The sequence below is a fragment of the Trichechus manatus genome, unplaced genomic scaffold (assembly GCF_000243295.1).
Source record: "Trichechus manatus latirostris isolate Lorelei unplaced genomic scaffold, TriManLat1.0 scaffold00174, whole genome shotgun sequence".
NCBI classification, from domain to species: domain Eukaryota; kingdom Metazoa; phylum Chordata; class Mammalia; order Sirenia; family Trichechidae; genus Trichechus; species Trichechus manatus.
The window spans coordinates 1,106,975-1,119,957 of NW_004444110.1; the positions used below are offsets into that span (position 1 = coordinate 1,106,975).

Here is a 12,983-nt window from a genome sequence, read left to right on the forward strand (position 1 = left end):
TCAGGATGTAAAAGAAGGTGGGAGAAGGCCCTGGCCTGCCTCTAAGGCCCTACTCCCTGGACTCAGGATGTAAAAGAAGGTGGGAGAAGGCCCTGACCTGATTAGGCACTGTGGTCATTGTAACTGAGGCTCACAGTAGATCTAGAACTTTGCAAAGTCGACTACCACTGTCAATGGATTCTTTAACCAGACTTCTTGGTCACTTGAGGTGGACTTTTCACATTTATCATACATGTCTTGTATGATGCACGTTTTTATAGTCTTCACTTTAGAGAGATTTAGGCAACTACTTTCTTGTGTAAAAGTCTTATGTATACTACATGTTGTTTGGCCTAAATAAGGTGACATCTCTCTTTGAGAATTATAATTATGAATAGATAATTCATGCTGGCAGCTTATAAACTGTTTAATTCCTCAGTCAGGGTCTCCTTCCATATTTTCCCTGTGCAGTTTCACAGCAGTTAGTCAAAATTTTGTAGAGTTAATCTCTACAGTTTCCGATTTAGTTTGGTCAGTGTAGGACTACCATGTGGTCCAACTCCAAAGAACAGCATGTACATTGTAGTGGTGGGTATCATTTACAGAGACTGCTGTCTGAATGAGGCCATCTGGAGTTGGGCAACACAGAGCTCCTGAAGTCCCTCACATCGAAATTTCCACTGGAATTACCACAGTAGATCCTATTGTAGGAGAACCGTTAGCCCCATTCGGAATTTTGGTACATAATTGAAAATCCAGTGTTGTGTATGTGCTTATATAATTAAAAGTATCAGCTAATATTTAGACAAACATATTTCTGTAGGTTAGAAAGATAAACTTGTGAATTAAATACAGAACTTCTTGGCTGTCATGATAACAGGACAGATTTTCTGGTAAATGTGCTTAATAGATGGTTGGTGTTCACACGTGGTGAATTGTTGACATTTCAGCACCGTCTAGTGTGTTCTGGCTCATGTTGAAACTGAACTTGAAATATTATTGGTGGCAGACGGTGGTTTTATTTATTATATTAGAAAAGATGCAAAATTCAATAACTTGTCAACATTCCAGAGCCTACCCTCATGCTGACAGACCAATTCCGTAGAATACCTTTTTTTAATCAGGATGTTTTCGGAGAAGTAGTTGACTTTGAAGAAGAAAGCAGTGTAGTTCTGTAGTAATCCTTTTTGAATTTTATATAATACCTTGATTTCACTGTCAATAATCAAGACATCTGATAGAGCCACTGTTAACAGTTTTTAGCGTTTTTCTAATAGAAGTTAAATGTAATAAATTGATTCTTTATATCCTTGAGACTATAAATAATTGCTGAATCCTCTCAGCCTGAGCAGAGATATATGTGAACTGACCTGTAGTTAATATGAAATTTGTATTTTGTGTTTTGCTCAATCTATTGTCAAGAATCTTTTGCCCATTTGAAAGATAACATTTATATTAGAAGCTAACTTTTTATTATCCGATCCTCTGATGGTGCAGTTCATTGGTGTGGGCCTTTCCATTGTATATATCAATGACTGCTTCAAACATAGCTTCTACATAGATGTGCTATAGTATGCTGTCTGTGGAATTCCACAGTTGCTGTGTGAGAGGCATTCTGCTGTACTCATTTCTGCTCTTCGTTTCACAAATACTCGGTGAATGCCGACCATGTCCCAGGCAGTGTGCTAGGCACTGGAAACAGAGAGCAGGAAATCAAGAAAGATGATATCTCTGCTTTTAGAAAGTCTGTATGAGTAAAGCTTACTACTTCATAACCAAGAATAGTAGCCGTACTCATTATGAATTGGACTTCCATCATTTCTTTGCTATTCATTGAAAGTATATTAAGATTAAAAAAAAAATACAAATTACATGTCTTCCTGTCAATTTCTTTTAACATATTGGATGACTGTTAGAGTAATTTTTTGACTCTCTGATGGATTAGATTTTAAGGAGTGTAGCGAGTATTTTTTCTTTTTTTCTCTTCACATTCAAGTGTCTGTGATCCTGTTAGAGGAGACCTGGTGGCACAGTGGTTAAGAGCTCGGCTGCTAACCTAAAGGTCAGCAGTTTGACTCCACCAGCCACTCCTTGGAAACCCTATGGGCAGATCTACTCTGTCCTATAGGGTCACTGTGAGTTGGAATCGACGCGAAGACAACAGGTTTGGTGTTATTTTTTTTTATCTCTTTAGAGGTTAGGTTGTTGTTGTCACGTGCCTTCATGTTGATTCCAACTCATAACGACCCTACAGGACAGAGTAGACCTGCCCTATAGGGTTTCCTAGGCTTTAGTGGTTATATAGATCCCTAAAATAAGCTGGAGAAGAAAAGAGGAGGTCTGAATAGTAGAAAAATCAAAATGAAATTTTGTGTCTTGTGCGTGCATGCACGTATGTAATGTGCCAGTATTCATGCTTTTACTTATATGTAAGCACACACTTATTTTCTTGTATAACCTCTTCCTATTAAAGAAATAAAATATTATTCAGTGCAAACAGTGTAAAGTAAATGTATTTCATTATTTTTGGAAAACATAATTTCTTCAATATATGATTTAAAAGCATGAAAAATCTTAAGCAGTTTATGTCTTTGAAAGACCTACAAGTATTTCTCTTGCTCTCAAATTATTTTTTTCAAAATTTCTCTTTATTTGGATATATTTTCACGGTCCTCCTTCTCTATTGATAGAACTGTAGTGAAATGTAGTATTGCCAAGTCCCAAGCCCTCTACAGTGCCCAGAGAGGGTTGAAGACAAACAATGCTGCTGTTTTCAAAGTAGGAGCTATCAGCATCAACATTCCTCAGCATCCTGCCACGTTACATAGCATGATGGTTCGAAGTTCTCACCAACTATCTAAACAGATCTCAGACCTCATCAGACAACCTTCTACAGCGTAAGTTATTTCTTCAAGTTCTCTGATTCTGTTTAATACCTCGGGGCACTCTTTGCTGTGTTAACAAAAGTTTGGAGGTAAATAAGGGGTTACTTCTAAGTATTGACCATTATGGACACTGATGCAGGTGGAGAGTGACCAAGACAAGTCATGGGAGAATCCTATTGGATATCATTAAAGTACTATGTTAGAAATGCAGTTGTCAGTGTCCCAAGTTGTATAAATAAAGCTTAAGAGCTCCTAGAGATTTCCAGGTATCATAAGAGGTATTAATAAACCTGACAAATTCTTTATTTTGAACTCATTGAAATTTACTTCTGCACAGGTTTAAAAAATTAGTGACCATTTCTGTCCTATGTATGGTTTTATGCTGTCCTCTATATGAAATTATTGTACATAGTTCAGTGCAAGATTTGACCATGCTACATACATTTTAAGGGTTAGTAAATCAGATTTTTGCACATTAACCTTTGTTCCCTCTGTATATAGCCCTTGTTCATGGTCTGCATTGCTGAGCCTTATACCTGGTCTCAAAAAGTGTAATTAATGAATAACTAATAAAAATATGTGTAAAAAGGTTAAAATTTTGTTTTATATTATGTTTCCTTTTTGCCATTCTATAAAGTAGAAAACATTAGTATCTCTTTTGATGATGTCCTAAAGCAGTGGTTTTTCCAGTTTTTCTATCTAGATCCTTAATTCTTATGTAATATTAATTCATGTCTGAAGTTGACCAAGCAGTAATAATTTACATATGTTTCTCCTGTGAATGGAATATGGAATTCTGAATGTGTATATGCACCTTAGTTTTAAAATACCCTAAGGAATTTCTTTTTTTTTTTTTTTTTTAAATAATGTATTGGCAGTAGAGTGTAGTAGTTAAGAAATCATACTCTGGAACCAGACCAACTAGATTCAAATCCTGGTTTCACCACTTTCTAGCTTTGCCTCTTCATTTTCAAAGTAGAGATAATAGTACCTACCCAAAGCGTTTTTTGAGGACAATGAATAAATGAGATAAATCATACAAAACACTGAGAACAGAACACAGCCCATAGTAAGTACTCAAATAATCATTGTTGGTGGTGGTGTTATTATTACTAATAATAATACTAGTGATAGTATTACTGTCAGTAGTAGTTTGCCTAAGTTTAAAGTCACAGAATTTGGAATCAGATAAACGTGAGTTTAAATTTCAGTTTTGCATGAATGCTATGAACAGGCTTGGCGATACAACATTCCAGGAGTTTATCTTGTTCTTGTTTGCTTTCACAGATTGTCATTGCTTAATGACTGTTTTAGGAGGTCTTAATGTGCTTTGGTATTAGAAAGAAAACATCTCTTCACAGTATATTTTTGCTATTTCTTACTGAGAACTCCAATAACTTTACACAATAAATTGGTAACTGTTCTAATTGTGTTTCTTTTTATTTTATCTGTTTTGATTTATAGCCCACAGCCTGTAAAAGAAGATATTGCAACCCCTCTACCTTCTGAAAAAACCCCAACGAGTGTTAATCAAACTCCAGTTGAAACAAACGAATTTCCTCAGCTCCCTGAAGGCTTAGAAAAGAAGCCTGTTGTTCTGAAGTTCAGCGCCATGTTAGATGGTATAGCCATTGGGGCAGCACTTCTACCGTCTCTGAAAGCAGAGTACAAGATGGGAAGAATGCGAAGTCACGGAATGACAGGTAGCATTGAATTTTCAATCCAGCCTCTTAAAATTTATGATTTGTTTGAGAAATTAGTAACTTTTGGTGAAAAGATGAATTTGATTTTGAAGTTATTATATGAAAATGTAAATAATTTTGATCACAACATGTTTGAATTTCATGTTCTCTGGTCAAGTCAGAAATATGAATACGTCTCCTTGAATGGCCAGAATGGACCCTGCTTTCGTTTGAACTCTTAAAATCATTCATAACTATTGAGGTCATTTTTCCAATTTAAACTAACTTAAATAATGAACCAGTCTCTACATCTTCAGAGCTAGATTCTTAATACGTGAATGACTTGGTTTATTTTCACATCAGGTACAATTAATTTAAATCAAAGGTAATTTGACTCCTTTATCATCACTACTTCTATAAGGTTTGTTGATCCTTATATATCCTGAAATTCTTTTATTTTTATTATGAAATATGTATACAAAAGGGTGTAAATGTTATACACACACATTCACATAATAATAATAAAGACCTGTGAATCAACCCATAGCACAATCTAAAAATTAGAACTTGACCAGTACCTTTGAAAGCTCCTTCAAGGAATATTATCACCACCAGGTAATTTTCTGTTATTCTCCACAAGTGCCTGGGGTAACCACTATCATAAATTTGTCTATTTATCTAGTCATTCTTTTGCTTTTTTTTTTTCTAATAGTTTTACCACATATGTATATACTCTTCAGCAGTATAAATGTTTGCTTTTGCTTTTGAACTTCATTTATATGGAAACTCACTGACATATTTTTACTTGACATTGTTTTGCACTACATTGTGTTTGAGATTCATCTATGTTTATTCAAGTATTTGTGGTGCTTCATATTTTACTGAAAAATATAGTAATCTATTTCAAGGTGAATATATTACAATTTATCCATTCTACTTTGATGAGCTTTTGGCTCATTTGACTTTTTTGCAGTTTCAAACATTCTCAGATACATATACTGGTGCACACATGCAGTAGTTTCTCAGGAGTCTTTACCGAGGAGTGGTACAGGTAGATTGTAGGGTAAATGTACCTACAGTTTTACTGGGGAATGCAAAACTGTTTTCCAAAGTGCTTATAGTAATTTACTCTCCCACCAGCAGTAGATGAGAATCTCCATTGTTCTACATCCTTGTCAACACATGGTATTGTCTTTTAATTTTTGCTTGTCTGGTGAATGTGGGATGATATCTCATTGTGGTATTAATTTATATTTCTGTGATTGCTGTGAAGTTGAACATCTTTGTATATGTTTAAGGGCCCCTTATGTGTTTCATTATATGAAATACCTGCTTATAGTTTTTGTTTGCCCATTTTATCATTGAGTCATTTGTACTCTTCTTATTGATTCACAGAAATTCTTTATATAGTCTGTATATTAACCCTTTGCATGCTACATGTTTTAACATATATCGTCACTCAGAGGCTTATCATTTCACACTGTATTGTGTTTGATGAACAGATATTCTTAATTTTAATGTAATTGAATTTATCAGTATTTCCATGTATGATTTGTATTTTTAGTCTTGAAGAAATTCTTCTCTTCTCAAGATCATAAAGATATTCTTTTATATTTTTGCTTAAATATTTTTGAAGTTTTGCTTTTTATTTAAGTTCTTTATCTAGCTAAAATTATTTTTAATTTGGTGTAAGGTAGTATGTATAACCAGTGCCCTCAGCACCAGTTGTTAACAAAATTTGTCCTTTTTTCAGTGATACGTAATCCAAATTATGTCATATATTACGTTTTCTTCTATGTAGGGGTCTATTTCTGAGTCTTTATTCTGCTTCATTGGTTTCTTTGCATCATTATCACTTTGTTACCTGACTTTTCCTTTTTTAGGAGTTTTCCTGGTTATCTTTTTCTTTGCTTTTTCATATATACTTAGAATCAGTTTATTAAGTTCCCTGAAAAAGCCTTTGGAATTTTTATTGGAATTTAATTGCATTTCATAGATATACTTGGAGAGAATTGACAGTTTTATAATATTTAACTTTCGTATACCTGAGTGTATTTCTCTGTTTCTTTAAAGTTTTAAACTTTTCTCCTTAAAGGTTTTTGTGCGTCTTTCGCAAGACTGTCTTCTATTTTCTTAGGTATTTGGGTACTTTATATAGTTGTTGCTGTTGCAGCTGTTATAAATGGTATATTTTGTAAAATGGTATTTTCTAAACTGGTTATAAATAGAAATTTACTTAATCTTTTTATGTTTGTCCTATATTCAACAACTGTATTAAACTATTTTATTATTGTTAAGTTGTAGATTCTTTGGCATTTTCTATGTAGATAGCTATACCATTTGCAAATAATAATACTTTTTTTCTTCCTTTCCAACTTTTATACCTTTTAGTTCTTTTTCTTGTCTTATTGTGATGGTTAGAACTTCCACTACAATATTCAGGAAAAGGGATACTGTAGGCATTCTTTCATTGTTCCTGTTTTGTAAGGGAATGAATGTTTCACCCATGAGTATAATGTTTGCTGTAGGTTTTTGCTAGGTTGCCTGTAGCAGAATAAGAAAAACTAGTTCTATTTCTAATGTGCTAATAGTTTCTATGAAGAATAATTGGTGAATTTTGTCAGACACTTTTTTGTGCATCTGCTGAAATGAATTTTTTTTCCCTTTATTCTGTTAACATGATAAATTACATTGTTGTTAGGTGCCATCAAGTTGGTTCCGACACATAGTGACGCTGTGTACAACAGAATGAAATGCTGCCTGGTCCTGCATTACATTAATAGTTTCAAAAACATTCATATACACACATATATAAATGCACATATGCATTTTTTATATGTGTATGTGTATGTGTTTATTCACACTCTTAGCATTTTAGACTTTATTAGGAGGTTTTTCTCCGGAACATCTGGACCTTTGTATTACCAGAAACAGAAACACCTAAAGTGAGTTTCTACATTTGGCAGAGTCAGAAGTATTAGGCCTTCAGATAGTGAAGGCCAGAGCTGACAATAAGTTAGACTCATTTTGGCCATTTATTCAGGTCATCGATGAAATACTAGGGTCAACCAAAGAAGCAAGTCAAAAGCCAGATAGGCAGTTTAGAACTAGGAAGATATAAATATTTCAGCAGAGTAAACATATTGTCAAATATCCAGACAGGTAGAAACCCACAATTCTGTTTGAAATGAAGGAAAGGGACAAAGAAAAGGATGACCCAATAACTTATGCCGAGGTTTACTTTAACCTTAGTGTTTTCATTTAGCGAGCTCAGGGTAGTGGTAGTTATAGCAACAGTGCTAGACATTCCCCCACCCCTTGCAGCCTACAAGTGATAGTCGCTGAGTCTTCCTCGTTGGAGTACTGAGTTTGAGGTAGTCAGGGCAGTCATGACCTATCTGGCTATTCACAGATGCACCAGTTGGTGAGAACATTGTTCTCCTATTTATGGCGGACTCATTGCCAAGTGCAGACATTATTATACAATGAGTGAATGTAATGAATGTGACATATAGGAGGTGACCTTTGATTAGTACTTCGAAAAAGGTATTATTTTTGGCTCAGTTGAGAGCACTAGGAGTATATAATTAATTATAATCTAAATCTATATGAATGCAGAATAGGATATTTAATGATGTGTGAGTAGAGAGAATTGGTAGTGTACAAAAGAGTATTAGTAGATTTTGTTGGTTGGAGAGAAGCATGTGCATATAGATTACATAGTATATGTAATGGGCAATAATAGATCTTGATTTTAATAAGGCTTCTGATATTCCTTCATGCCTTCATAGATAGTTGGGAAAATATGGGCTAAATAATAGTACAGGTTGTATATTCATAGTTGTTTGAACAACTTTGTGTGCTGGATTGTTGATTTAAGTGGTTAGGACTAGCAATAAACTAAAATTCATACTATATCCTTAATTGGTATATGGTTCCACTAATAATTACTTTTAAGATCAAAGATAACATATGTTTGTAAAGTTTTATACTTTATGTAAGTTTTCAGTGAGTACAATTTAATTGTATTGGCAGTTTTCACTATTATCCTTCTACAATGAATTGAGATCAGGGGACAAATTGTTAACTGCTAACTGTTCTCTAAATAAATCACTATGTGGATTGGCAATTGTATCTGTAGGGAGCCCTGGTGGTGCAGGTGGTTAAGCATTTGGCTGCTAACCAAAAGGTCAGCAGTTCAAATCCACCAGCTGCTCTTTGGAAACCCAATGGGGCAGTTCTACTCTGTCGAATAGGGTCACTATGAGTCAGAATTGACTCAGCGGCAGTGGGTTTGGTTTTATATACATGTGTGCGTGTATATATATATATATATACACATATATACATACATATATATATTTGCTCATGACTATATTTATAGATAGGAATATTTTACAAGCAAATTAAAAAATATTTTCATATTTTTCAGGTTAGATTTTGGGATATCCATACATTTCTCTTAGACAGCGTTTTTGGAACAAAGTGAGGAATGAATGAGTGAATGAACAAATGAATAAACATTAACTTCTCTTATTTCTTTCAGGTGCACAGACAAGGTTTACATTTGAGCTTCCAAATCACAGATTGCGTTTTACTTCAAAAGTTTCTGCCACAGATATGTCAACCATTCCTCCTTCTGCCAGTCTTAACCTTCCTCCTGTTACTATGTCAGGGAAATACATAATGGAAGAACATGACAGTTACTCAGATCAGGTGTGGAGTATAGATGAACTGCCTTCTAAGCAAGGGTACTATTTACAGGGAAATTATCTACGTTGTGTTGCGGAAGTAAGTTTACTTTTTTATTTTCTTACCTTTTGTAATTTAGGAGTCTTTAAGCTTTAGGTGCAAAATATTTAGTGATCCAAACTCTTAAGGTAAATCATTTTTTCTTACACAAGAATTCTATACTGAATTAGTTTGCATGTGTGTGTGTGTGTGTGCGTGTGCGTGTGTGCGTGTGCGTGTGCGTGTCTATGTTTTTTTCTCCTTGACGTTTTATTTATACATGCTTTTTTTTTTCATATTAGTCGTCTTTGAATTCACATTTTTTATATTGGTTGTCACATCTATCTCTACAATATTTTCATGGCCCTTTTGATTGTAAAAACTAAATAGCAGCTAACATTTGTTGAGTGTCTTATATGCATTGACTTGTGTGGTCCTTAAAACAACTCTATGAGTAGATATTTGTTCTCATCTTTATAGGTGAAGAAACTGAGCCTTAGCGTTTCATGATTTGCCCAGGCATACCTAATTATTAATGTCAACTAAATGTCATATAGAAAGATAATTATAGCACAGTTCACACACTAATTCTAAACTAAGTTGACATACCTGATTCCATCATTATTTTTTCACTTTATATTTGTACAATGGTCAAAAGTTTAAAAAAACATTTGGTTACATGTTTTTCATTTGATTTGTGGGAGGAAGGTCATCTGCTGTTATCCTAATTTGATAGAGTAGAAAACTGAGACTCAGAGAGAACTTTACTCAAGTCTCCCAGCTGTCAGGTCTGAGATGTAGGAATCACACCTCCATGGTCCCGTCCTTACTGGAGGAGGTCACCTCTTTTCAACACTCCTGTGTCTCAGCTTACTTTGTCAATTTGCCAGAAATAATTACAACCTTATCAAAAAGCAACTTGCCAGCTATTTGTTTTTATAAATTTTGTTCTTTAGAACCTGAAGCATCTATTATTTTTTCAAAAAAAAAAAAGCACTTTAGGTTCTTTGATAGGAATATTACAGCTACAGCAAACATTTTTAAGTCTGTTTTCTCTTCTTTAGGCCCTGCTTGTCCTAGCATCACTCTGAGATTTGGAATTTCTGTAGGTGGGGGGAAAAGTATATGCAAGATTCTAGTAATTCAAAGCTTTAAAGATAGATTATAAAGTATATTTCATTTGTGCTTTCTACTCTGAAATATAAGGGCCCCAAACTCTAGTTTAGCAGTACTGTTATTAATGCTTCATTTGACAGAAAATAATCTAGTGCAGTATATTCCATAATTCCTTACTAATATCAGATAGTAGAAAGGCGCAAAGTTTACAATTGGACAGAACACAGTCCCAAGTTTAGTAAGAATGCAATTAATAACAAGCCTTTGAAAGAATCTAAAGTTACATCCCTCTTAGAATTTGCTTATTTCTCCTCAGCCTAAAATAGACAGACACACATGAAAATCATCTTTGCCTTTTTTTTTTTTTACTACTTTATACAAAATAAAAGTGTCCTTAGGCTTTATGGAACTTCTTTAAACTTCCAAATCTATTTTGCTCTCATAATTTTTGATCAAAGTATGAACCCTATTAAACGTGAATGTGAAGCATTTACCTTAAGCCTGAGGATGTTTAATCTATTTTTCCTGTAAAATTCAACTTCAGTTAGGACCTGCAATTTAATCAGTTTATTAACTGATGGCTTGCCAGAAATTTAATACCTTATACTAATTGGAAGACACCTATTTTATTAAAATTGAATTGGGTATATCTGATTTTCTAATTCTCTTAAATATAAACCTCATGAGAGTTGAATTTTGATATGTTTAGTCACAGCTCAATCCTTAGCACCTAATGTAGTACACAGAGGTACATGGTTAATAAATATTTGACTGAGTAAAAACATTTACTATCACTTATAATGACAGTAATGGTTCTTGTCCGTGGTTCTAAGACCAAAGAGTAGTCATTAAAAACAAATTTTACTGTAGACAAAAATTTTAATTATGAAATTAGTTGGTTGGCAGTTTAAACCCACCCAGCAGTAGTATGGAAGAAAAGGCCTGGCAATCTGCTTCCATTAAGATTGTTGTTGTTGGGTAACATTGAGTCAATTTCAAATCATAGCACCCCCATGTGACAGAGTAGAACTGTCCCATAGCGTTTTCTTGGCTGTAATTTTTAAGGAAGCGGATCACTGGGTCTTTCTTTTGTGGAGCTGCTGGGTGGGTTCGAACCACCAACCTTTTGGTTAGCAGCCAAGCACTTAACCATTTGCACCAAGATTACCACCAATAAAACCGTATGGGGCAGTTCTAATCTGTAACACATGGGGTCGCCATGAGTTGGGATTGACTTGAGGGGTCATCACTACCAACAACGTAGTTAAAATATAATTTTCATTTGTTTTCAAAAGGTTTTTCACACCTTATTGACTATTGTTAAGGGAAAAAAAAAAAAAAAAAACACTTTGGGACTGACCCATAACTGTCAGATGCCAGTAAAGTATTAGGGAATCTGAATATTTTTAATCTTCCTTCAAGATATTGATTTAAAATGCTGTGTGGATAATTCTTTTTACTCAGAGTTTGGGATGACTCATGTCTGAAAAGGTATATTTAAAATTAATATAGTTAATAGTGTTAACCTAAAACTCTGATTTTGTTTGGCAGGTTGGTTCCTTTGAACATAATCTCACAACTGATCTTCTAAACCACTTGGTATTTGTACAGAAGGTGTTCATGAAGGAAGTTAATGAAGTAATACAAAAAGTTTCTGGTAAGCTGATGTGGTACCTTACAGAATTAAAAAAAAACAAACCCGTTGCTGTCAAGTCAATTCTGACTCATAGCGACCCTATAGGACAGAATAGAACTGGCCCATAGGGCTTCTACGCAGCGGCTGGTGGATTCGAACTGCCGAGCTTTTGGTTAGCAGCCAAGCTCCTAACCACTGTCTTCATCAGCTGTATGATGGTCCATGTAACTGCTATTATCTGAGTATTGATCATATCATTTTGATACGAACATTGAGTAACTCCCTAGCAACTGTGCATTTCTCTTCTGGCTTCTGCACTTACAGACTCTTTGCTTATTATTTTTACCATTTTTAATATACAGATTTAAGATTCGTATACTTCACAAAGCTCCTCTATTCCTCCACCTCAAAAAAAAAAAGTTTAAAGTATATCTGTTGACCAGACTAATCTTACTCAGGAACAAAATTTCGATAACTATTAAGATTTCTTTCATTATCTATACCAGATGATGACTGTTTGCTGGCTACATGGTAAATTGTCTAAAGCAACTTAATTATATTATTGCCATGCCTCAAGGGTAGATTTCATTTGAGCTTCTTAAATATGTTTTAGCATTAAATATATGTTTGATTGTGAAGTATTTAATTGAATTTTAATTCAGGAACTAAAATTTTAAGAGGAATTAGGATGGGAAACAAGTTGACTGTCTGCAACATTGAAGCTGAGTATTTCTAGTATGAATATAATCATGTTAAAAGAATACATTGGCATCAAGAGGCATTTCGTCCATGCTCATGGATTAATTCATTAACACATTTACTGAGTACCTATTATGTGACAGGCATGTGATTCTCTGCTTTCATGACATTTATTATCCAGGGAGGCAAGTTTAAATAAGTAAGTATTCAGTTACAATTTTGAACAGTTCTTTGAATGACAAGAGTAGGGTACAG

At 34.2% G+C, this 12,983-nt stretch overlaps 1 protein-coding gene across 10 annotated transcripts in view; it reads left to right on the forward strand.

The window, feature by feature from the left end:
- BLTP1 (bridge-like lipid transfer protein family member 1) overlaps positions 1 to 12,983 on the forward strand; it is a 249,850-nt gene that overhangs the window by 178,065 nt on the left and 58,802 nt on the right. For all 10 annotated transcript variants that reach the window (XM_023741142.1, XM_023741148.1, XM_023741141.1 and 7 more), the window contains 4 exons: positions 2,670 to 2,876; positions 4,329 to 4,567; positions 9,093 to 9,337; positions 11,945 to 12,050. In XM_023741142.1, coding sequence (XP_023596910.1) covers positions 2,670 to 2,876; positions 4,329 to 4,567; positions 9,093 to 9,337; positions 11,945 to 12,050 — 797 coding nt within the window. The remainder of the gene's footprint in view (positions 1 to 2,669; positions 2,877 to 4,328; positions 4,568 to 9,092; positions 9,338 to 11,944; positions 12,051 to 12,983) is intronic.